Source organism: Oncorhynchus gorbuscha, linkage group LG15, assembly GCF_021184085.1.
Source record: "Oncorhynchus gorbuscha isolate QuinsamMale2020 ecotype Even-year linkage group LG15, OgorEven_v1.0, whole genome shotgun sequence".
NCBI classification, from domain to species: domain Eukaryota; kingdom Metazoa; phylum Chordata; class Actinopteri; order Salmoniformes; family Salmonidae; genus Oncorhynchus; species Oncorhynchus gorbuscha.
In genome coordinates, this window is record NC_060187.1 from 83,420,979 (window position 1) to 83,445,978 (window position 25,000).

Here is a 25,000-nt window from a genome sequence, read left to right on the forward strand (position 1 = left end):
TGATTACCAACTTTACCCACTTCATGTAAAATGATTACCAACTTTACCCACTTCATGTAAAATGATTACCAACTTTACCTACATGTAAAATGATTACCAACTTTACCCACTTCATGTAAAATGATTACCAACTTTACCAACTTCATGTAAAATGATTACCAACTACATGTAAAATGATTTACCAACTTCATGTAAAATGATTACCAACTTTACCAACTTCATGTAAAATGATTACCAACTTTACCCACTTCATGTAAAATGATTACCAACTTTACCCACTTCATGTAAAATGATTACCAACTTTACCCACTTCATGTAAAATGATTACCAACTTTACCCACTTCATGTAAAATGATTACCAACTTTACCCACTTCATGTAAAATGATTACCAACTTTACCCACTTCATGTAAAATGATTACCAACTTTACCCACTTCATGTAAAATGATTACCAACTTTACCCACTTCATGTAAAATGATTACCAACTTTACCCACTTCATGTAAAATGATTACCAACTTTACCCACTTCATGTAAAATGATTACCAACTTTACCCACTTCATGTAAAATGATTACCAACTTTACCCATTTCATGTAAAATGATTACCAACTTTACCAACTTCATGTAAAATGATTACCAGCTTTACCCACTTCATGTCAAATTATTACCAACTTTACCCATGTAAAATGAAAAACTGCTATTGGGTGAACTGTATCTAGTTGAATGTAAAGTTGAATGCCATTTATGTCTCCTAAAATAAATGTCTTAAGATGTGCAGATCATGACTATTATCTTTAAGTTTTTGTCCGTAATGGTTGGTTGATAATTGTACCAGTCCTAACTTACACTATTCAAAATGCATAATATTTGGAGAAAAAAAACATGTCAATTCTTGTCTCCTTCAGTTCCGTCACAAGAGTGACAACCAGGTGAACAACCGGCAGTCTCAGGTCGTCATCCACGGCTCTAGTCCAGTCTCCAATACTAGTCCAGTCTACACTCAGCAATACAGATAGTCATCTAGTCCAGTCTACACTCAGCAATACAGACAGTCATCTAGTCCAGTCTACACTCAGCAATACAGCCATTCATCTAGTAGTCTACACTCAGCAATACAGACAGTCTTCTAGTCCAGTCTACACTCAGCAATACAGCCATTCATCTAGTAGTCTACACTCAGCAATACAGACAGTCATCTAGTCCAGTCTACACTCAGCAATACAGACAGTCCTCTAGTCCAGTCTACACTCAGCAATACAGACAGCCATCTAGTCCAGTCTACACTCAGCAATACAGCCATTCATCTAGTAGAGTCTACACTCAGCAATACAGACAGTCTTCTAGTCCAGTCTACACTCAGCAATACAGCCATTCATCTAGTAGAGTCTACACTCAGCAATACAGACTGAAAGATTAGTGGAATCTGTGTGGGTTGCTGGACAGGTAGGATGACTGACAGTGAAGGTGAACAGGTGGTCACGTGTCAGGTGACAGAGGAATGTATGAGACCGAGGCAGGAATTCCTTTAACCATAAAGTGGTATATTTACTGGTAGTCTGTGCTGCATCACAAAGGAAACAAATAACATGTATACAATCAAATTCATAATCAAAGATCAAATCATAACAGTGATTATTAACAATTCACATTACACAATATGTTTGAAGCGTGCGCTCCAAGCCGCGCTCCGCGGTGATAACTATAAACAATAACTGAATGGCCCACTCTCCCGATCACCACAGATCATTCAGATGAAAGGTAAGAGTCGGTGGACTTACGTGGATTCATGGACGCACAGAACTTCTGGATCAGATGGATTTAGGGAAGAGAAAGCAGCGAGATCAGGCGATGGCAATTTCCTCCTTTTATGGAGTTGAGATCTGTAGGACATTTCCACCTGACCTAATTAAAGCGCCCCTGGCCCAGCTGAGTAAATGGCAATGAATTAAAGGAGTATTCCACCAACTCCATGGGCCTTTTCTACAGCCACCCCGGAAATTTGTTAATTTCCACATTCCTCAAAAAGGCTCATTGCTCCCCGTCCTCTGTCATCTCAGGGAGAGGAATCAGTCGGGCAACTGGCCGGATATATGTCCGGTTCTTCACCTGGATTTCCACTGATCTAACACGACCATCGGTCCCAGGCATGGTCTTAGTTATACGGCCCACCGGCCAGGAGGCTCGAGGCAGCTGAGGGTCCACCATCATTACTACTTGGCCAGTTTCCAGGCTGGCCATTTCTCTCCGCCATTTCCCTCTGTGCTGTAGACTTGGTAGGTAATCCCGAATGAATCGGGCCCAAAATGGTCAGCTAAGATTTGGCTGTGTCGCCACCGGCGTCTGCCTACGAGGTTGGTATCAGCATACATGGCTTGAGGAAGTGACCCATCTCGGCGTCCCATCAAGAGCATATTCGGGGTAACCGGATCGGGGTCAGCGATGTCTGCAGAGAGATATCCCAAGGGTTTGGAGTTCAGAATCCCTTCCACCTCTATCAGGACAGTCCTCAAGACCGTTTCAGTGACAGTTTGGTCCCCTAGTACGACTCGTAAGGCCGTCTTTACAGATTTGATCTCTCGCTCCCATGTTCCTCCAAAATGAGGAGCGCCTGGAGGGTTAAATTTGAATGAGATTTGTTGGTCCATCAGCTGATCCTGGAGGCTGGGTTCCATGGCTTGGAAGGCTTCCTCCAACCTGGCTTCTCCTGCCTTGAAGTTCGTACCTCTGTCAGCCAGGATCTCGTAGGGTTTCCCCGTCGGGAGATAAACCGCCGTAGGGCCATGAGGAAGGCTTCCGTATCCAAACTCTCCAGTAGGTCCAGGTGGACACATCTGGTTGTCATACACTTGAATAGAATGCCCCAGCGCTTTTCCACACGACGACCTAACTTGATCATCAAGGGGCCGAAGCAATCTACTCCTGTTGACCAGAAGGGTGGTTTAAGGAGGCGCAAGCGAGCAGGGGGTAAATCTGCCATTTTGGGCACCGTAGCTCCGGCCCGCCATCTCTGACATTCTACGCAGGCGTATTGGTGCTTACGAATGGCTCCTCGTCCTCCAATTATCCAGTACTTCCGCCTCATCTCCCCATAGACCCTCTCTGGCCCTGGGTGGAGAAGCCGCTCATCATAACTCTTGATGAGGAGCCTGGTAAGAGGGTGTCTGGAGTCAAGGATAATTGGGTGGATAGCATCTGGGTCTAAAACCTCCGCTTGGCGCAGCCTCCCTCCGACTCTGATCACTCCAAGGATTGGATCATATTCTGGGGCAAGAGAGAGAAGACGGCTGCCCTTAGCCACTTCCCTACCGGTTTTCAGAGCTTTTAACTCCTCAGGGAAGCTAACTGCTTGTGCTTGCTGGAGGAGTAGTGTCTCTGCCGCGAGGGAGGTAGGTATAGAAGCCACCCCATCTGAGGTCTGGTTTGTGGCTGTGATCAGATCCGGCAGTGTTTGGGATTGTGTTAGGTCAGGGAGAGCCGTTGTTGGTTCCATAGAAATGCTGTAGCATTGGGCAGACTTCCTTAACTCATGAGCTTCAGTCGGTCGCGGAGGGGCCGCACGCCTGGGGGCTGTCGGCCACTCGTTCTCTGGTTGGGACAAGAATGGTGGTCCCAAGCTCCAGCGATGGGGTTTAGCCAATTCCTTAAGGGTTTTACCTCTAGTAATGTCATCAGCAGGATTATTTATGCTATCAACATACCTCCAGTCCTGGACTTAGACTTTGGCCCGTGTTGTGTATGGCAGGATATACCCAAGGGGATCGTATTGACTGGCCAGGGTCCGATAGATGGTGCGCAGAGTGGGGGTTTCGGTACTCGGGGATGAGCGGTGCTTATACCCCAGGGTATCCGGTAGGCAGCTCCACCTCAGTCCTAGAGTGGGCTCTTCTGGGTTAGCACCAGACTGCGTTAGCCATAGTTCACTGCTACTGGACCTAGCTTGTGGCGGGAGGTGCTGGATAACCTCCGCTCTGTTACTAGCCTACTGTCGGACCTCAAATCCCCCTTTGGACAGGAGATTCCGCTCTTTATCAAGGAGTGATTTCGCTTCAGCCGTGGATGGGATGCTTTGTAAGCAGTTATCCACATAGAAGGCATTTTCCACTGAATCCAATACTTCTGGGTCACTGTCTGGATGCTCCCGTGCGTGTCTCTGCAGAGCGTATATGGCACAGCAAGGACTGCAGGTGGTGCCGAATGGGAGTACCTGCCATTCATAGATTGTGGGCTCTGCATCTCGTTCCATATTTCGCCATATGAACCGGAGCAGTGTGGTGTCGGAAGGCAGTAAACGAATCTGATGAAACATGGCTTTGATGTCTCCACTGATGGTTGTAGAGTGCTGCCGGAACCGGAGAAGGACACCGAGCAAGGAAGGACCTAAGGTTGGTCCGGGGAGTAGACAGTCATTCAGGCTTTGACCAGCTGCTTGGAATGAACAGTTGAAGACAAGTCTATACTTCCCACCATGTTGCTGGATAACATGGTGAGGGAGATACCAGGATTCACGGAGTGCGTTTCCCTCTTCATGAGCTGTCACTTCAGTGACGTAGCCTGCCTTCACAAGGTTATGAATCTCTCGGTTATGAACTTCTGCAAGCTCAGGATTCTTCACCAGGCGTCGCTCTGTTCCACGCAGTAGTGGGAGTACAGCCCGTGTCGTGGTTGCCAGAGGAGGATGGTTGGGCACCCGTAGCAGTGGGGTTGCATACCTGCGAACGCCATCCAGTTCATTTTCACCTGTCTTTGGTTCAGTCATCATCCGGCTCAAAGGACCATTGAAAGATTAGTGGAATCTGTGTGGGTTGCTGGACAGGTAGGATGACTGACAGTGAAGGTGAACAGGTGGTCACGTGTCAGGTGACAGAGGAATGTATGAGACCGAGGCAGGAATTCCTTTAACCATAAAGTGGTATATTTACTGGTAGTCTGTGCTGCATCACAAAGGAAACAAATAACATGTATACAATCAAATTCATAATCAAAGATCAAATCATAACAGTGATTATTAACAATTCACATTACACAATATGTTTGAAGCGTGCGCTCCAAGCCGCGCTCCGCGGTGATAACTATAAACAATAACTGAATGGCCCACTCTCCCGATCACCACAGATCATTCAGATGAAAGGTAAGAGTCGGTGGACTTACGTGGATTCATGGACGCACAGAACTTCTGGATCAGATGGATTTAGGGAAGAGAAAGCAGCGAGATCAGGCGATGGCAATTTCCTCCTTTTATGGAGTTGAGATCTGTAGGACATTTCCACCTGACCTAATTAAAGCGCCCCTGGCCCAGCTGAGTAAATGGCAATGAATTAAAGGAGTATTCCACCAACTCCATGGGCCTTTTCTACACAGACAGTCTTCTAGTCCAGTCTACACTCAGCAATACAGCCATTCATCTAGTAGAGTCTACACTCAGCAATACAGACAGTCATCTAGTAGAGTCTACACTCAGCAATACAGACAGTCATCTAGTAGAGTCTACACTCAGCAATACAGACAGTCTTCTAGTCCAGTCTACACTCAGCAATACAGACAGTCTTCTAGTCCAGTCTACACTCAGCAATACAGCCATTCATCTAGTAGAGTCTACACTCATTAATACAGACAGTCCTCTAGTCCAGTCTACACTCAGCAATACAGCCATTCATCTAGTCCAGTAGACACTCAGCAATACAGACATTCATCTAGTCCAGTCTCTAATCAGCAATAAAGACAGACATCTAGTCCAGTCCTCACTCAGCATTACAGCCATACATCTAGTCCAGTCTACACTGAGCAATACAGACAGTCATCAAGTAGAGTCTACACTCAGCAATTACAGACAGTCTTCTAGTCCAGTCTACACTCAGCAATACAGACAGTCATCTAGTAGAGTCTACACTCAGCAATACAGACAGTCCTCTAGTCCAGTCTACACTCAGCAATACAGCCATTCATCTAGTAGAGTCTACACTCAGCAATACAGCCATTCATCTAGTCCAGTCGACATTCAGCAATACAGACAGTCATCTAGTCCAGTCTCTAATCAGCAATACAGACAGTCATCTAGTCCAGTCTACACTCAGCAATACAGCCATTCATCTAGTAGAGTCTACACTCAGCAATACAGACAGTCTTCTAGTCCAGTCTACACTCAGCAATACAGACAGTCCTCTAGTCCAGTCTACACTCAGCAATACAGACAGCCATCTAGTCCAGTCTACACTCAGCAATACAGCCATTCATCTAGTAGAGTCTACACTCAGCAATACAGACAGTCTTGTAGTCCAGTCTACACTCAGCAATATAGCCATTCATCTAGTAGAGTCTACACTCAGCAATACAGACAGTCATCTAGTCCAGTCTACACTCAGCAATACAGCCATTCATCTAGTAGAGTCTACACTCAGCAATACAGACAGTCTTCTAGTCCAGTCTACACTCAGCAATACAGACAGTCATCTAGTCCAGTCTACACTCAGCAATACAGCCATTCATCATTCATCTACAGACAGTCCTAGTCCAGTCTACACTCAGCAATACAGCCATTCATCTAGTAGCAATACAGCCATTCATCTCCACACTCAGCAATACAGACAGACATTCATCTACAGACAGTCATCAGTCTCTAATCAGCCATTCATCAATAAAGACAGATTCATCTAGTCCAGTCCTCAGCTAAAGACAGACATCTAGTCCAGTCCTCACTCAGCATTACAGCTATTCATCTTGTCCAGTCCACACTGAGCAATACAGACAGTCATCAAGTAGAGTCTACACTCAGCAATACAGACAGTCTTACATTTACATTTAAGTCATTTAGCAGTCTTCTAGTCCAGTCTACACTCAGCAATACAGACAGTCATCTAGTCCAGTCTACACTCAGCAATACAGCCATTCATCTAGTAGAGTCTACACTCATTAATACAGACAGTCCTCTAGTTCAGTCTACACTCAGCAATACAGCCATTCATCTAGTCCAGTCTCTAATCAGCAATAAAGACAGACATCTAGTCCAGTCCTCACTCAGCAATACAGCCATTCATCTTGTCCAGTCTACACTCAGCAATACAGACATTCATCTAGTCCAGTCTCTAATCAGCAATAAAGACAGACATCTAGTCCAGTCCTCACTCAGCAATACAGCCATTCATCTTGTCCAGTCTACACTCAGCAATACAGACATTCATCTAGTCCAGTCTCTAATCAGCAACCCTGATTCCCTAACCTCAAACTTCGGTTTTTCCCTCAGTTTTGGTCTCTAGGCCCTGGCTTTCTCTCTGTAAAGACAGACATCTAGTCCAGTCCTCACTCAGCAATACAGCCATTCATCTTGTCCAGTCTACACTCAGCAATACAGACATTTATCTACATATCGTAAGCTGTTTCTATTTATAATTTAGTCTCTGTCTCTCTCTGTGTGTCTCTCTGTGTCTCTCTGTGTCTCTCTGTCTCTCTCTCTCTCTCTCTCTCTCTCTCTCTCTCTCTCTCTCTCTCTCTCTCTCTCTCACCCTCCTCCCTCCTCCTCTCTCTCTCCCTCTCACCCTCCCTCCGTCCCTCCTTCTCTCTCTCTCTCTCTCTCTCTCTCTCTCTCTCTCTCTCTCTCTCTCTCTCTCTCTCTCACACACCCTCCCTCCCTCCTTCTCTCCCTCCCTCTCTTTCTCTCTCCCTCTTTTCTCTCTCTCAGTCTTCAGAAGGAGAAGTGGATGAATGTAAGAGTGGGTGATATCATTAAACTGGAGAATAACCAGTTTGTGGCAGTAAGTGTATGTCATTCAATCATCAACATGATGTATCACACACACACACACACACTGGTCATGATTCATTTACAACTGTTGTAATGTACTCTGTCATAACACGGTTTTTATGGTGCAGTGCAATGGTTTGATATATATACAAGCACTTACCGGTATTGAGATTCATTCATGGTGGTTTTAAAGGCTTCCATAAAGGCGATGTAACACACAGCACTCTCATATTTCAGCCAAACAATCTCTACACTAAGGTTAACTTTCAATGTATTGTACTAGTAGCGTGTTAGCCAGAGCTTCTGGAATGTGTTAGCCTTGTTAGATGGCCATGCTAGAAGGAACAGAGTGGTATTATCAGAAATGCTAGTGTGTTAGCGGATGCTAATGCTAGCTGATGTTTCTCTTCAGGCTGACCTTCTCTTACTGTCCAGTAGTGAACCTCATAGCCTCTGTTACATCGAGACCGCAGAGCTAGATGGGTAAGAACACACCATAACACACAGCACAGTCCAATAAAGCACAACACAGTGATCCTCAGTGATGCTCAGTGATGGTTTGTGAGTTCATATACAGTGTGTGTGTGTGTTGTGTTTGTGCAGGGAGACCAATATGAAGGTGCGTCAGTCTCTGTCTGTGACTGCAGAGCTTGGAGACCCCAACAGCCTGGCCTCTTTTGATGGTAGGAAGTCTCTTTCATTTTGGTCTCTGTCTTTCACACATCAGAGGTCAGCAGGTCCGCTCTGCAACCAAGCACTTAGCACCCACACTGCCCAGCATTACACACACACACACGCTCTCCGTTGTCAGCGCTTAACACCCCCAGTCTCTCCATTCCCCACAGACACACACTGGTTTTCCTCATCAGCATGGTTCACCCACACATCTCTCCTCACCTCCCCAGCAGAAAGCATTACTGCAAGCAAGTTGGTCTGTGTGTGCGTGTGTGTGAGTGTGTGTGTGTGTCTGCGTGTGTCTGCGTGTTTGCTAGCACAGCGCTCATAGCAAGTCAGTTTAATTCAATAGTCCTAAAAAGGAATGTGGCTGAAACACTGTCTGAAACACAGCTGAACTCTGCCCTCTGTGGTGATGTTGAATATGTAGTCATTATTTTTGTGAAGCAGAGGCTGATATAGTAAACATTGTGTTGTGCTGCTGAGGTGGTTTCTAAAAGCTGTTACTGAGGTGGGATGGTAAGATGATGATGGAGAGAACACTGTACTGTATCTAGGTGAGATGATGATGGAGAAAACACTGTACTGTATCTAGGTGAGATGATGATGGAGAGAACACTGTACTGTATCTAGGTGAGATGATGATGGAGAGAACAATGTACTGTATCTAGGTGAGATGATGAAGAGAACACTATACTGTATCTAGGTGAGATGATGGAGAGAACACTGCTGTATCTAGGTGAGATGATGGAGAGAACACTGTACTGTATCTAGGTGAGATGATGATGGAGAGAACACTGTACTGTATCTAGGTGAGGTGATGATGGAGAGAACACTGTACTGTATCTAGGTGAGATGATGATGGAGAGAACACTGTTCTGTATCTAGGTGAGATGATGATGGAGAGAACACTGTACTGTATCTAGGTGAGATGATAGAGAGAACACTGTACTGTATCTAGGTGAGATGATGATGGAGAGAACACTGTACTGTATCTAGGTGAGATGATGGAGAGAACACTGTACTGTATCTAGATGAGATGATGATGGAGAGAACACTGTACTGTATCTAGGTGAGATGATGATGGAGAGAACACTGTTCTGTATCTAGGTGAGATGATGATGATGATGGAGAGAACACTGTACTGTATCTAGGTGAGATGATGATGGAGAGAACACTGTACTGTATCTAGGTGAGATGATGATGGAGAGAACACTGTACTGTATCTAGGTGAGATGATGATGGAGAGAACACTGTACTGTATCTAGGTGAGATGATGATGGAGAGAACACTGTACTGTATCTAGGTGAGATGATGATGGAGAGAACACTGTACTGTATCTAGGTGAGATGATGATGGAGAGAACACTATACTGTATCTAGGTGAGATGATGATGGAGAGAACACTATACTGTATCTAGGTGAGATGATGATGGAGAGAACACTGTACTGTATCTAGGTGAGATGATGGAGAGAACACTATACTGTATCTAGGTGAGATGATGATGGAGAGAACACTGTACTGTATCTAGGTGAGATGATGGAGAGAACACTGTACTGTATCTAGGTGAGATGATGATGGAGAGAACACTATACTGTATCTAGGTGAGATGATGATGGAGAGAACACTATACTGTATCTAGGTGAGATGATGATGGAGAGAACACTGTACTGTATCTAGGTGAGATGATGATGGAGAGAACACTGTTCTGTATCTAGGTGAGATGATGATGGAGAGAACACTGTACTGTATCTAGGTGAGATGATGATGGAGAGAACACTGTACTGTATCTAGGTGAGATGATGAAGGAGAGAACACTGTACTGTATCTAGGTGAGATGATGATGGAGAGAACACTGTACTGTATCTAGGTGAGGTGATGATGGAGAGAACACTGTACTGTATCTAGGTGAGATGATGGAGAGAACACTGCTGTATCTAGGTGAGATGATGATGGAGAGAACACTGTACTGTATCTAGGTGAGATGATGGAGAGAACACTGCTGTATCTAGGTGAGATGATGATGGAGAGAACACTGTACTGTATCTAGGTGAGATGATGATGGAGAGAACACTGTACTGTATCTAGGTGAGATGATGGAGAGAACACTGCTGTATCTAGGTGAGATGATGATGGAGAGAACACTGTACTGTATCTAGGTGAGATGATGATGGAGAGAACACTGTACTGTATCTAGGTGAGATGATGATGGAGAGAACACTGTACTGTATCTAGGTGAGATGATGATGGAGAGAACACTGTTCTGTATCTAGGTGAGATGATGGAGAGAACACTGCTGTATCTAGGTGAGATGATGATGGAGAGAACACTGTACTGTATCTAGGTGAGATGATGATGGAGAGAACACTGTACTGTATCTAGGTGAGATGATGATGGAGAGAACACTGTACTGTATCTAGGTGAGATGATGATGGAGAGAACACTGTACTGTATCTAGGTGAGATGATGATGGAGAGAACAATGTACTGTATCTAGGTGAGATGATGAAGAGAACACTATACGGTATCTAGGTGAGATGATGGAGAGAACACTATACTGTATCTAGGTGAGATGATGATGGAGAGAACACTATACGGTATCTAGGTGAGATGATGGAGAGAACACTGTACTGTATCTAGGTGAGATGATGATGGAGAGAACACTGTACTGTATCTAGGTGAGATGATGATGGAGAGAACACTATACTGTATCTAGGTGAGATGATGATGGAGAGAACAATGTACTGTATCTAGGTGAGATGATGAAGAGAACACTATACGGTATCTAGGTGAGATGATGGAGAGAACACTATACTGTATCTAGGTGAGATGATGATGGAGAGAACACTATACTGTATCTAGGTGAGATGATGATGGAGAGAACACTGTACTGTATCTAGGTGAGATTATGATGGAGAGAACACTGTACTGTATCTAGGTGAGATGATGATGGAGAGAACACTGTACTGTATCTAGGTGAGATGATGATGGAGAGAACACTATACTGTATCTAGGTGAGATGATGATGGAGAGAACACTGTACTGTATCTAGGTGAGATGATGGAGAGAACACTGTACTGTATCTAGGTGAGATGATGATGGAGAGAACACTATACTGTATCTAGGTGAGATGATGGAGAGAACACTGTACTGTATCTAGGTGAGATGATGATGGAGAGAACACTGTACTGTATCTAGGTGAGATGATGATGGAGAGAACACTGTACTGTATCTAGGTGAGATGATGATGGAGAGAACACTATACTGTATCTAGGTGAGATGATGATGGAGAGAACACTATACTGTATCTAGGTGAGATGATGATGGAGAGAACACTGTACTGTATCTAGGTGAGATGATGGAGAGAACACTGTACTGTATCTAGGTGAGATGATGATGGAGAGAACACTGTACTGTATCTAGGTGAGATGATGATGGAGAGAACACTGTTCTGTATCTAGGTGAGATGATGATGATGATGGAGAGAACACTGTACTGTATCTAGGTGAGATGATGATGGAGAGAACACTGTACTGTATCTAGGTGAGATGATGATGGAGAGAACACTGTACTGTATCTAGGTGAGATGATGATGGAGAGAACACTGTACTGTATCTAGGTGAGATGATGATGGAGAGAACACTATACTGTATCTAGGTGAGATGATGATGGAGAGAACACTGTTCTGTATCTAGGTGAGATGATGATGATGATGGAGAGAACACTGTACTGTATCTAGGTGAGATGATGATGGAGAGAACACTGTACTGTATCTAGGTGAGATGATGATGGAGAGAACACTATACTGTATCTAGGTGAGATGATGATGGAGAGAACACTGTACTGTATCTAGGTGAGATGATGATGGAGAGAACACTATACTGTATCTAGGTGAGATGATGATGGAGAGAACACTGTACTGTATCTAGGTGAGATGATGATGGAGAGAACACTATACTGTATCTAGGTGAGATGATGATGGAGAGAACACTGTACTGTATCTAGGTGAGATGATGATGGAGAGAACACTGTACTGTATCTAGGTGAGATGATGATGGAGAGAACACTGTACTGTATCTAGGTGAGATGATGATGGAGAGAACACTGTTCTGTATCTAGGTGAGATGATGAAGGAGAGAACACTGTACTGTATCTAGGTGAGATGATGATGGAGAGAACACTGTACTGTATCTAGGTGAGATGATGATGGAGAGAACACTGTACTGTATCTAGGTGAGATGATGAAGGAGAGAACACTGTACTGTATCTAGGTGAGATGATGATGGAGAGAACACTGTACTGTATCTAGGTGAGATGATGATGGAGAGAACACTGCTGTATCTAGGTGAGATGATGATGGAGAGAACACTGTACTGTATCTAGGTGAGATGATGATGGAGAGAACACTATACTGTATCTAGGTGAGATGATGATGGAGAGAACACTGTACTGTATCTAGGTGAGATGATGGAGAGAACACTGTACTGTATCTAGGTGAGATGATGATGGAGAGAACACTATACTGTATCTAGGTGAGATGATGGAGAGAACACTGTACTGTATCTAGGTGAGATGATGATGGAGAGAACACTGTACTGTATCTAGGTGAGATGATGATGGAGAGAACACTGTACTGTATCTAGGTGAGATGATGATGGAGAGAACACTATACTGTATCTAGGTGAGATGATGATGGAGAGAACACTATACTGTATCTAGGTGAGATGATGATGGAGAGAACACTGTACTGTATCTAGGTGAGATGATGGAGAGAACACTGTACTGTATCTAGGTGAGATGATGATGGAGAGAACACTGTACTGTATCTAGGTGAGATGATGATGGAGAGAACACTGTTCTGTATCTAGGTGAGATGATGATGATGATGATGGAGAGAACACTGTACTGTATCTAGGTGAGATGATGATGGAGAGAACACTGTACTGTATCTAGGTGAGATGATGATGGAGAGAACACTGTACTGTATCTAGGTGAGATGATGATGGAGAGAACACTGTACTGTATCTAGGTGAGATGATGATGGAGAGAACACTATACTGTATCTAGGTGAGATGATGATGGAGAGAACACTGTACTGTATCTAGGTGAGATGATGATGGAGAGAACACTATACTGTATCTAGGTGAGATGATGATGGAGAGAACACTGTACTGTATCTAGGTGAGATGATGATGGAGAGAACACTATACTGTATCTAGGTGAGATGATGATGGAGAGAACACTGTACTGTATCTAGGTGAGATGATGATGGAGAGAACACTATACTGTATCTAGGTGAGATGATGATGGAGAGAACACTGTACTGTATCTAGGTGAGATGATGATGGAGAGAACACTATACTGTATCTAGGTGAGATGATGATGGAGAGAACACTGTACTGTATCTAGGTGAGATGATGATGGAGAGAACACTGTACTGTATCTAGGTGAGATGATGATGGAGAGAACACTGTACTGTATCTAGGTGAGATGATTGTGTGTCTGAAAACCTGTATTGGCTGTAAAGTGTGTGATAAAGGTGTGTGTGTGTGTTTCCGGTACAGGTGAGGTGGTCTGTGAGCCTCCCAACAACAAGCTGGACAGGTTCTGTGGTCTTCTGTGCTGGAGAGATTGTAAATACCCCCTGAGCAACCACAACATGTTACTACGAGGCTGTGTTCTCCGCAACACAGAGACCTGCTACGGACTAGTCATCTTTGCAGGTTGGTCTTTCTGTGTGTGTGTGTGTGTGTGTGTGTGTGTGTGTGTGTGTGTGTGTGTGTGTGTGTGTGTGTGTGTGTGTGTGTGTGTGTGTGTGTGTGTGTGTGTGTGTGTGTGTGTGTGTGTGTGTGTGTGTGTGTGTGTGTGTGTGTGTGTGTGTGTGTGTCTAACCAATTCCTCTTTCTATATCTCTCTAACCAGGCCCAGACACCAAGCTGATGCAGAATAGTGGTCGCACCAAATTCAAACGCACAAGCATCGACCGCCTCATGAACACACTGGTGCTCTGGGTAGGAGACCCCACACCTCCCCTTCTGTTTGGCCATACTTGTTTCACATCTACTTCTAATATAAAACAAGACTATAAATGGCCTTCTGGTTTCTCCAGAAACTCTACTTTTCTAGTTTAGCTTGACATTTTGAAATTAAAATAAGGTACATACATTTAGCCTAATCTTTACCCCCTCTCCCTCCCTCTCTCCCTCCCTCTCCCTCCCTCGCTCCCCTCTCCCCCCACTCTCTCCCTCTCTCTCCCCCTTTCTCCTTCCTCTCTCTCCCCCTCTCTCCCTCTCCCCCTCTCTCTCCCTCCCTCTCTCTCTCTCTCCCCTCTCCCCCTCTCTCTCCCCTCTCTCCCTCCCTCTCTCCCCTCTCTCTCCCCTCTCTCTCCCCGTCCCAGATCTTTGGCTTCATGGTGTGTATGGGTGTGATCCTGGCTGTGGGGAACGCTGTGTGGGAGAGAGAGGTGGGTTCTCTGTTCCAGAGTTACCTGGCCTGGGACCTGCCTGTAGACAACTTCCTGTTCTCTGCTTTCCTCTCCTTCTGGTCCTACGTCATCATTCTCAACACCGTGGTGCCCATCTCACTCTACGTCAGGTCAGGAATACTTTATGTCAGGTTATAAGCCCTCTATGTCAGGTAATAACATCTCTATGTCAGGTAATACTACTGAATATAAGATCAGCGTCAACTCACCATCAGTACGACCAAGAATATGTTTTCCGCGACGCGGATCCTGTGTTCTGCCTTACAAACCGGACAACGGAATGGATCGCATGCAGCGACCCAAGAAAACGACTCCGAAAAAGAGGGAAACGTAGCGGTCTTCTGGTCAGACTCCGAACAAGGGCACATCGCGCACCACTCCCCAGCATTCTTCTTGCCAATGTCCAGTCTCTTGACAACAAGGTTGACGAAATCCGAGCACGGGTAGCATTCCAGAGGGACATCAGAGACTGCAACGTTCTCTGCTTCACGGAAACATGGCTCACTGGAGAGACACTATCCGATGCGGTGCAGCCAACGGGTTTCTCCACGCATCGCGCCGACAGAAACAAACATCTTTCTGGTAAGAAGAGTGGCGGGGGCGTATGCCTCATGACTAACGAGACATGGTGTGATGAAGGAAACATACAGGAACTCAAATCCTTCTGTTCACCTGATTTAGAATTCCTCACAATCAAATGTAGACCGTATTATCTTCCAAAAGAATTCTCTTCGATTATAATCACAGCCGTATATTTCCCCCCCCCCAAGCAGACACATCGATGGCTCTGAACGAACTTTATTTAACTCTTTGCAAACTGGAAACCATTTATCCGGAGGCTGCATTCATTGTAGCTGGGGATTTTAACAAAGCTAATCTGAAAACAAGACTCCCTAAATTTTATCAGCATATCGATTGCGCAACCAGGGGTGGTAAAACCTTGGATCATTGTTACTCTAACTTCCGCGACGCATATAAGGCCCTGCCCCGCCCCCCTTTCGGAAAAGCTGACCACAACTCCATTTTGTTGATCCCTGCCTACAGGCAGAAACTAAAACAAGAGGCTCCCACGCTGAGGTCTGTCCAACGCTGGTCAGACCAAGCTGACTCCACACTCCAAGACTGCTTCCATCACGTGGACTGGGACATGTTTCGTATTGCGTCAGATAAAAATATTGACGAATACGCTGATTCGGTGTGCGAGTTCATTAGAACGTGCGTCGAAGATGTCGTTCCCATAGCAACGATAAAAACATTCCCTAACCAGAAACCGTGGATTGATGGCAGCATTCGCGTGAAACTGAAAGTGCGAACCACTGCTTTTAATCAGGGCAAGGTGTCTGGCAACATGACTGAATACAAACAGTGCAGCTATTCCCTCCGCAAGGCTATTAAACAAGCTAAGCGTCAGTACAGAGACAAAGTGGAATCTCAATTCAATGGCTTAGACACAAGAGGCATGTGGCAGGGTCTACAGTCAATCACGGACTACAAGAAGAAAACCAGCCCAGTCACGGACCAGGATGTCTTGCTCCCAGGCAGACTAAATAACTTTTTTGCCCGCTTTGAGGACAATACAGTGCCACTGACACGGCCTGCAACGAAAACATGCGGTCTCTCCTTCACTGCAGCCGAGGTGAGTAAGACATTTAAACGTGTTAACCCTCGCAAGGCTGCAGGCCCAGACGGCATCCCCAGCCACGCCCTCAGAGCATGCGCAGACCAGCTGGCCGGTGTGTTTACGGACATATTCAATCAATCCCTATATCAGTCTGCTGTTCCCACATGCTTCAAGAGAGCCACCATTGTTCCTGTTCCCAAGAAAGCTAAGGTAACTGAGCTAAACGACTACCGCCCCGTAGCACTCACTTCCGTCATCATGAAGTGCTTTGAGAGACTAGTCAAGGACCATATAACTTCCACCCTACCTGACACCCTAGACCCACTCCAATTTGCTTACCGCCCAAATAGGTCTACAGACGATGCAATCTCAACCACACTGCACACTGCCCTAACCCACCTGGACAAGGGGAATACCTATGTGAGAATGCTGTTCATCGACTACAGCTCGGCATTCAACACCATAGTACCCTCCAAGCTCGTCATCAAGCTCGAGACCCTGGGTCTCGACCCCGCCCTGTGAAACTGGGTACTGGACTTCCTGACGGGCCGCCCCCAGGTGGTGAAGGTAGGCAACAACATCTCCTCCCCGCTGATCCTCTACACGGGGGCCCCACAAGGGTGCGTTCTGAGCCCTCTCCTGTACTCCCTGTTCACCCACGACTGCGTGGCCACGCACGCCTCCAACTCAATCATCAAGTTTGCGGACGACACAACAGTGGTAGGCTTGATTACCAACAACGACGAGACGGCCTACAGGGAGGAGGTGAGGGCCCTCGGAGTGTGGTGTCAGGAAAATAACCTCACACTCAACGTCAACAAAACTAAGGAGATGATTGTGGACTTCAGGAAACAGCAGAAGGAACACCCCCCTATCCACATCGATGGAACAGTAGTGGAGAGGGTAGCAAGTTTTAAGTTCCTCGGCATACACATCACAGACAAACTGAATTGGTCCACTCACTCTGACAGCGTCGTGAAGAAGGCGCAGCAGCGCCTATTCAACCTCAGGAGGCTGAAGAAATTCGGCTTGTCACCAAAAGCACTCACAAACTTCTACAGATGCACAATCGAGAGCATCCTGGCGGGCTGTATCACCGCCTGGTACGGCAACTGCTCCGCCCTCAACCGTAAGGCTCTCCAGAGGGTAGTGAGGTCTGCACAACGCATCGCCGGGGGCAAACTACCTGCCCTCCAGGACACCTACACCACCCGATGTTACAGGAAGGCCATAAAGATCATCAAGGACATCAACCACCCGAACCACTGCCTGTTCACCCCGCTATCATCCAGAAGGCGAGGTCAGTACAGGTGCATCAAAGCTGGGACCGAGAGACTGAAAAACAGCTTCTATCTCAAGGCCATCAGACTGTTAAACAGCCACCACTAACATTGAGTGGCTGCTGCCAACACACTGTCATTGACACTGACCCAACTCCAGCCACTTTAATAATGGGAATTGATGGGAAATGATGTAAATATATCACTAGCCACTTTAAACAATGCTACCTTATATAATGTTACTTACCCTACATTATTCATCTCATATGCATACGTATATACTGTACTCTACATCATCGACTGCATCCTTATGTAATACATGTTTCGCTAGCCACTTTAACTATGCCACTTTGTTTGCTTTGTCTACATACTCATCTCATATGTATATACTGTACTCGATACCATCTACTGTATGCTGCTCTGTACCATCACTCATTCATATATCCTTATGTACATATTCTTTATCCCCTTACACTGTGTATAAGACAGTAGTTTTGGAATTGTTAGTTAGATTACTTGTTGGTTATCACTACATTGTCGGAACTAGAAGCACAAGCATTTCGCTACACTCGCATTAACATCTGCTAACCATGTGTATGTGACAAATAAAATTTGATTTGATTTGATAAAACCTCTATGACCCTTTTAGTCAAGGGAGATGAGTGACAGTGACGGTCAAGATGCTTCATCAGTACTTTACTTTCTGTGGATTCTGGAACAAGTTAGTATTTCAATCCACGACAGATGTTAGTGTGTGGTACTGACCCACCCGTACTGATAACTGACTTACTAAGAGCTGTTGTTTGTTGATTTCTTTATGTGTTACTGTGTTTGTGTGTTAGTCTGTTGTGTGTTTTTGTATGTGTTGTGTGTGTTGTGTGGACTGTTATCTGCAATCCCAAACAAGTTAAAGAGGGCTTCCTGTTGAATTATCATTATTTTTTTCTCTCTCTCTTTCACCTCCCTCCCTCCCTTTGTCTCTCTCCAGTGTGGAGGTGATTAGGCTGGGTCATAGTTACTTTATAAACTGGGACAGGAAGATGTTCTGTCCACAGTGTAACACAGCAGCTGAAGCCAGGACCACCACTCTCAACGAGGAACTGGGACAGGTGAGGAACATCCTGCACGCTACTGTTGTTCATCTACACTAGATCCTTGTATCTCTGTGTTGGAGAATGTTAGCCTAAAGCCTGTGGTGTGTCTGGATGCAGGTCCAGTATGTCTGTGGTATCTTGATAACGCCCCCATTGAAACAGGTGGAGTACATCTTCAGTGACAAGACAGGAACTCTCACTCAGAACATCATGAGCTTCAGCAAGTGCTCTATCAATGGACATGCCTATGGTGGGTATACTACACTATATACTACATGATATACTACAGTCTATCAGATTTAAGGTGGGTATACTACACTATATACTACACTATATACTACTATATACTACACTCTATACTACACTATATATGACACTATACACTCCACTATATACTACTATATACTACACTATATACTACACTATATACTACAGTCTATCAGATTTAAGGTGGGTATACTACATATACAGTGAGGAGAACAAATATTTGATACACTGCCGATTTTGCAGGTTTTCCTACTTACAAAGCATGTAGAGGTCTGTAATTTTTATCATAGGTGCACTTCAACTGTGAGCGACGGAATCTAAAACAAAAATCCAGAAAATCACATTGTATGATTTTTAAGTAATTAATTTGCATTTTATTGCATGACATAAGTATTTGATCACCTACCAACCAGTAAGAATTCCGGCTCTAACAGACCTGTTAGTTTTTCTGTAAGAAGCCGTCCTGTTCTCCACTCATTACCTGGATCAACTGAACCTGTTTGAACTTGTTTCTTGTATAAAAAAAACCTGTCCACACACTCACTCAAACTGACTCCAACCTCTCCACAATGGCCATGACCAGAGAGCTGTGTAAGGACATCAGGGATAAATTGTTGACCTGCCCAAGGCTGGGATGGGTTACAGGACAATAGGCAAGCAGCTTGGTGAGAAGGCAACAACTGTTGGCGCAATTATTAGAAAATGGAAGAAGTTCAAGATGACAGTCAATCACCCTCAGTCTGGGGCTCCATGCAAGATCTCACCACGTGGGGCATCAATGATCATGAGGAAGGTGAGGGATCAGCCCAGAACTACACGGCAGGACCTGGTCAATGACCTGAAGAGAGCTGGGACCAGTCTCAAAGAAAACCATTAGTAACACACTACGCCGTCATGGATTAAAATCCTGCAGCACGCAAGGTCCCCTTGCTCAAGCCAGCGCATGTCCAGGCCCGTCTGAAGTTTGCCAATCACCATCTGGATGATCCAGAGTATGAATGGGAGGAGGTCATGTCGTCTGATGAGACAAAAATATAGATTTTTGGTCTGAACTCCACTCGCCGTGTTTGGAGGAAGAAGAAGGATGAGTACAACCCCAAGAACACCATCCCAACCGTGAAGCATGGAGGTGGAAACATATCATTCTTTGGGGATGCTTTTCTGCAAAGGGGACAGGGAAAATGCACTGTGGGGAGGAGGGATGGGGCCATGTATCGCAAGATCTTGGCCAACAACCTCCTTCCCTCAGTAAGAGCATTGAAGATGGGTCATGGCTGGGTCTTCCAGCATGACAACGACCCGAAACACACAGCCAGGGCAACTAAGGAGTGGCTCCGTAAGAAGCATCTCAAGGTCCTGGAGTCGCCTAGCCAGTCTCCAGACCTGAACCCAATAGAGAATCTTTGGAGGGAGCTGAAAGACTGTATTGCCCAGCGACAGCCCCGAAACCTGAAGGATCTGGAGAAGGTCTGTATGGAGGAGTGGGCCAAAATCCCTGCTGCAGTGTGTGCAAACCTGGTCAAGAACTACAGGAAACGTATGATCTCTGTAATTGCAAACAAAGGTTTCTGTACCAAATATTAAGTTCTGCTTTTCTGATGTATCAAATACTTATGTCATGCAAAAAATGCAAATGAATTACTTAAAAATCATACATCATGCATGGTTTTTGTTTGAGATTCCGTCCCTCACAGTTGAAGTGTACCTATGATTAAAAAAAATTACAGACCTCTACATGCTTTGTAAGTAGGAAAACCTGCAAAATCGGCAGTGTATCAAATACTTGTTCTCCCCACTGTATACTACAGTCTATCAGATTTAAGGTGAGTATACTACATATATACTACAATCTATCAGATTTAAGGTGTGTATACTACATATATACTACAGTCTATCAGATTACAGTGTGTATACTACATATATACTACAGTCTATCAGATTTAAGGTGTGTATACTACATATATACTATGGTCTATCAGATTTAAGATGAGTATACTACATATATACTACAGTCTATCAGATTACAATGTGTATACTACATATATACTACAGTCTATCAGATTTAAGGTGTGTATACTACATATATACTATGGTCTATCAGATTTAAGATGAGTATACTACATATATACTACAGTCTTATCAGATTACAGTGTGTATACTACATATATACTACAGTCTATCAGATTTAAGGTGAATATACTACATATATACTACAGTCTATCAGATTAAGGTGTGTATACTACATATATACTATGGTCTATCAGATTACAGTGTGTATACTACATATATACTACAGTCTATCAGATTTAAGGTGAATATACTACATATATACTACAGTCTATCAGATTAAGGTGTGTATACTACATATATACTACAGTCTATCAGATTACAGTGTGTATACTACATATATACTACAGTCTATCAGATTTAAGGTGTGTATACTACATATATACTATGGTCTATCAGATTTAAGATGAATATACTACATATATACTACAGTCTATCAGATTACAGTGTGTATACTACATATATACTACAGTCTATCAGATTTAAGGTGAATATACTACATATATACTACAGTCTATCAGATTAAGGTGTGTATACTACATATATACTACAGTCTATCAGATTACGGTGTTTATACTACATATATACTACAGTCTATCAGATTACGGTGTGTATACTACATATATACTACAGTCTATCAGATTTAAGGTGTGTATACTACATATATACTACAGTCTATCAGATTTAAGGTGTGTATACTACATATATACTATAGTCTATCAGATTACGGTGTGTATACTACATATATACTACAGTCTATCAGATTAAGGTGTTTATACTACATATATACTACAGTCTATCAGATTTAAGGTGGGTATACTACATATATACTACAGTCTATCAGATTAAGATGTGTATACTACATATATAATACAGTCTATCAGATTAAGGTGTGTATACTACATATATAATACAGTCTATCAGATTACGGTGTGTATACTACATATATACTACAGTCTCAGATTTAAGGTGTGTATACTACATATATACTATAGTCTATCAGATTTAAGATGAGTATACTACATATATACTATGGTCTATCAGATTAAGGTGTGTATACTACATATATACTATGGTCTATCAGATTTAAGATGAGTATACTACATATATACTACAGTCTATCAGATTAAGGTGTTTATACTACATATATACTACAGTCTATCAGATTAAGGTGTTTATACTACATATATACTACAGTCTATCAGATTTAAGGTTGGTATACTACATATATAATACAGTCTATCAGATTAAGGTGTGTATACTACATATATAATACAGTCTATCAGATTTAAGGTGTGTATACTACATATATACTACAGTCTATCAGATTACGGTGTGTATACTACATATATACTACAGTCTATCAGATTACGGTGTGTATACTACATATATACTACAGTCTATCAGATTTAAGGTGTGTATACTACATATATACTACAGTCTATCAGATTACGGTGTGTATACTACATATATACTACAGTCTATCAGATTTAAGGTGTGTATACTACATATATACTACAGTCTATCAGATTTAAGGTGTGTATACTACATATATACTATAGTCTATCAGATTTAAGATGAGTATACTACATATATACTATGGTCTATCAGATTAAGGTGTGTATACTACATATATACTATGGTCTATCAGATTAAGGTGTGTATACTACATATATACTATGGTCTATCAGATTTAAGATGAGTATACTACATATATACTACAGTCTATCAGATTTAAGATGAGTATACTACATATATACTACAGTCTATCAGATTAAGGTGTTTATACTACATATATACTTCAGTCTATCAGATTTAAGGTTGGTATACTACATATATACTACAGTCTATCAGATTAAGGTGTTTATACTACATATATACTACAGTCTATCAGATTTAAGGTTGGTATACTACATATATACTACAGTCTATCAGATTAAGGTGTTTATACTACATATATACTACAGTCTATCAGATTTAAGGTTGGTATACTACATATATACTACAGTCTATCAGATTTAAGGTTGGTATACTACATATATACTACAGTCTATCAGATTTAAGGTTGGTATACTACATATATACTACAGTCTATCAGATTAAGGTGTTTATACTACATATATACTACAGTCTATCAGATTACGGTGTGTATACTACATATATACTACAGTCTATCAGATTTAAGGTGTGTATACTACATATATACTATGGTCTATCAGATTTAAGATGAGTATACTACATATATACTATAGTCTATCAGATTAAGGTGTTTATACTACATATATACTACAGTCTATCAGATGTAAGATGAGTATACTACATATATACTACAGTCTATCAGATTAAGGTGTTTATACTACATATATACTACAGTCTATCAAATTTAAGGTTGGTATACTACATATATACTACAGTCTATCAGATTAAGGTGTTTATACTACATATATACTACAGTCTATCAGATTTAAGGTTGGTATACTACATATATACTACTGTCTATCAGATTAAGGTGTTTATACTACATATATACTACAGTCTATCAGATTTAAGGTTGGTATACTACATATATACTACAGTCTATCAGATTTAAGGTGTTTATACTACATATATACTACAGTCTATCAGATTTAAGGTTGGTATACTACATATATACTACAGTCTATCAGATTTAAGGTTGGTATACTACATATATACTACAGTCTATCAGATTTAAGGTGTGTATACTACATATATACTACAGTCTATCAGATTTAAGGTTGGTATACTACATATATACTACAGTCTATCAGATTTAAGATGAGTATACTACATATATACTACAGTCTATCAGATTAAGGTGTTTATACTACATATATACTACAGTCTATCAGATTTAAGGTTGGTATACTACATATATACTACAGTCTATCAGATTAAGGTGTTTATACTACATATATACTACAGTCTATCAGATTTAAGGTTGGTATACTACATATATACTACAGTCTATCAGATTTAAGGTGTTTATACTACATATATACTACAGTCTATCAGATTAAGGTGTGTATACTACATATATACTACAGTCTATCAGATTTAAGGTTGGTATACTACATATATACTACAGTCTATCAGATTGGGGGAAAAAACTGATACAAATACACCTTATGGAACAGCAAGGACTGTAAAGAGTCACACACAAACAACATATACACTATACACACAACATACACACTATACACACAACATACACACTATACACACAACTTAAACACTATACACACATGTACACAGTATACACACAGTACACCTGGATTGTGTGTAGTAGTAGAGTAGTGGCCTGAGGGCACAGCTTAATGTGGTGTGAAATCTGTTGTTAAATATATTTCAATGTTTAAAAATGGTATTATAATGTATATTACTGCCTTAATATTTGCTGGAACCCAGGAAGAGTAGCTGCTGCCTTGGCAGGAACTAATGGGGATTCATAATAAACCCCAGGAAGAGTAGCTGCTGTCTTGGCAGGAACTAATGGGGATCCATAATAAACCCCAGGAAGAGTAGCTGCTGTCTTGGCAGGAACTAATGGGGATCCATAATAAACCCCAGGAAGTGTAGCTGCTGTCTTGGCAGGAACTAATGGGGATTCATAATAAACCCCAGGAAGAGTAGCTGCTGTCTTGGCAGGAACTAATGGGGATCCATAATAAACCCCAGGAAGTGTAGCTGCTGTCTTGGCAGGAACTAATGGGGATCCATAATAAACCCCAGGAAGAGTAGCTGCTGCCTTGGCAGGAA

The 25,000-nt window shown here is 42.8% G+C and overlaps 1 protein-coding gene across 2 annotated transcripts in view; it reads left to right on the forward strand.

Moving 5' to 3' along the window:
- LOC123998242 (phospholipid-transporting ATPase ID-like) overlaps positions 1–25,000 on the forward strand; it is a 77,131-nt gene that overhangs the window by 21,182 nt on the left and 30,949 nt on the right. Inside the window, exons 5-13 of one of the 2 annotated variants that reach the window (XM_046303280.1) lie at positions 907–975; positions 7,681–7,746; positions 8,149–8,219; positions 8,340–8,419; positions 13,975–14,133; positions 14,333–14,421; positions 14,808–15,004; positions 18,784–18,904; positions 19,052–19,139. In XM_046303280.1, the coding sequence (XP_046159236.1) occupies positions 907–975; positions 7,681–7,746; positions 8,149–8,219; positions 8,340–8,419; positions 13,975–14,133; positions 14,333–14,421; positions 14,808–15,004; positions 18,784–18,904; positions 19,052–19,139 (940 nt within the window). Of the gene's footprint in view, positions 1–906; positions 976–7,679; positions 7,747–8,148; positions 8,220–8,339; positions 8,420–13,974; positions 14,134–14,332; positions 14,422–14,807; positions 15,005–18,783; positions 18,905–19,051; positions 19,140–25,000 lie in introns of those variants that run through there. The other variant, XM_046303279.1, reaches the window with a different exon arrangement.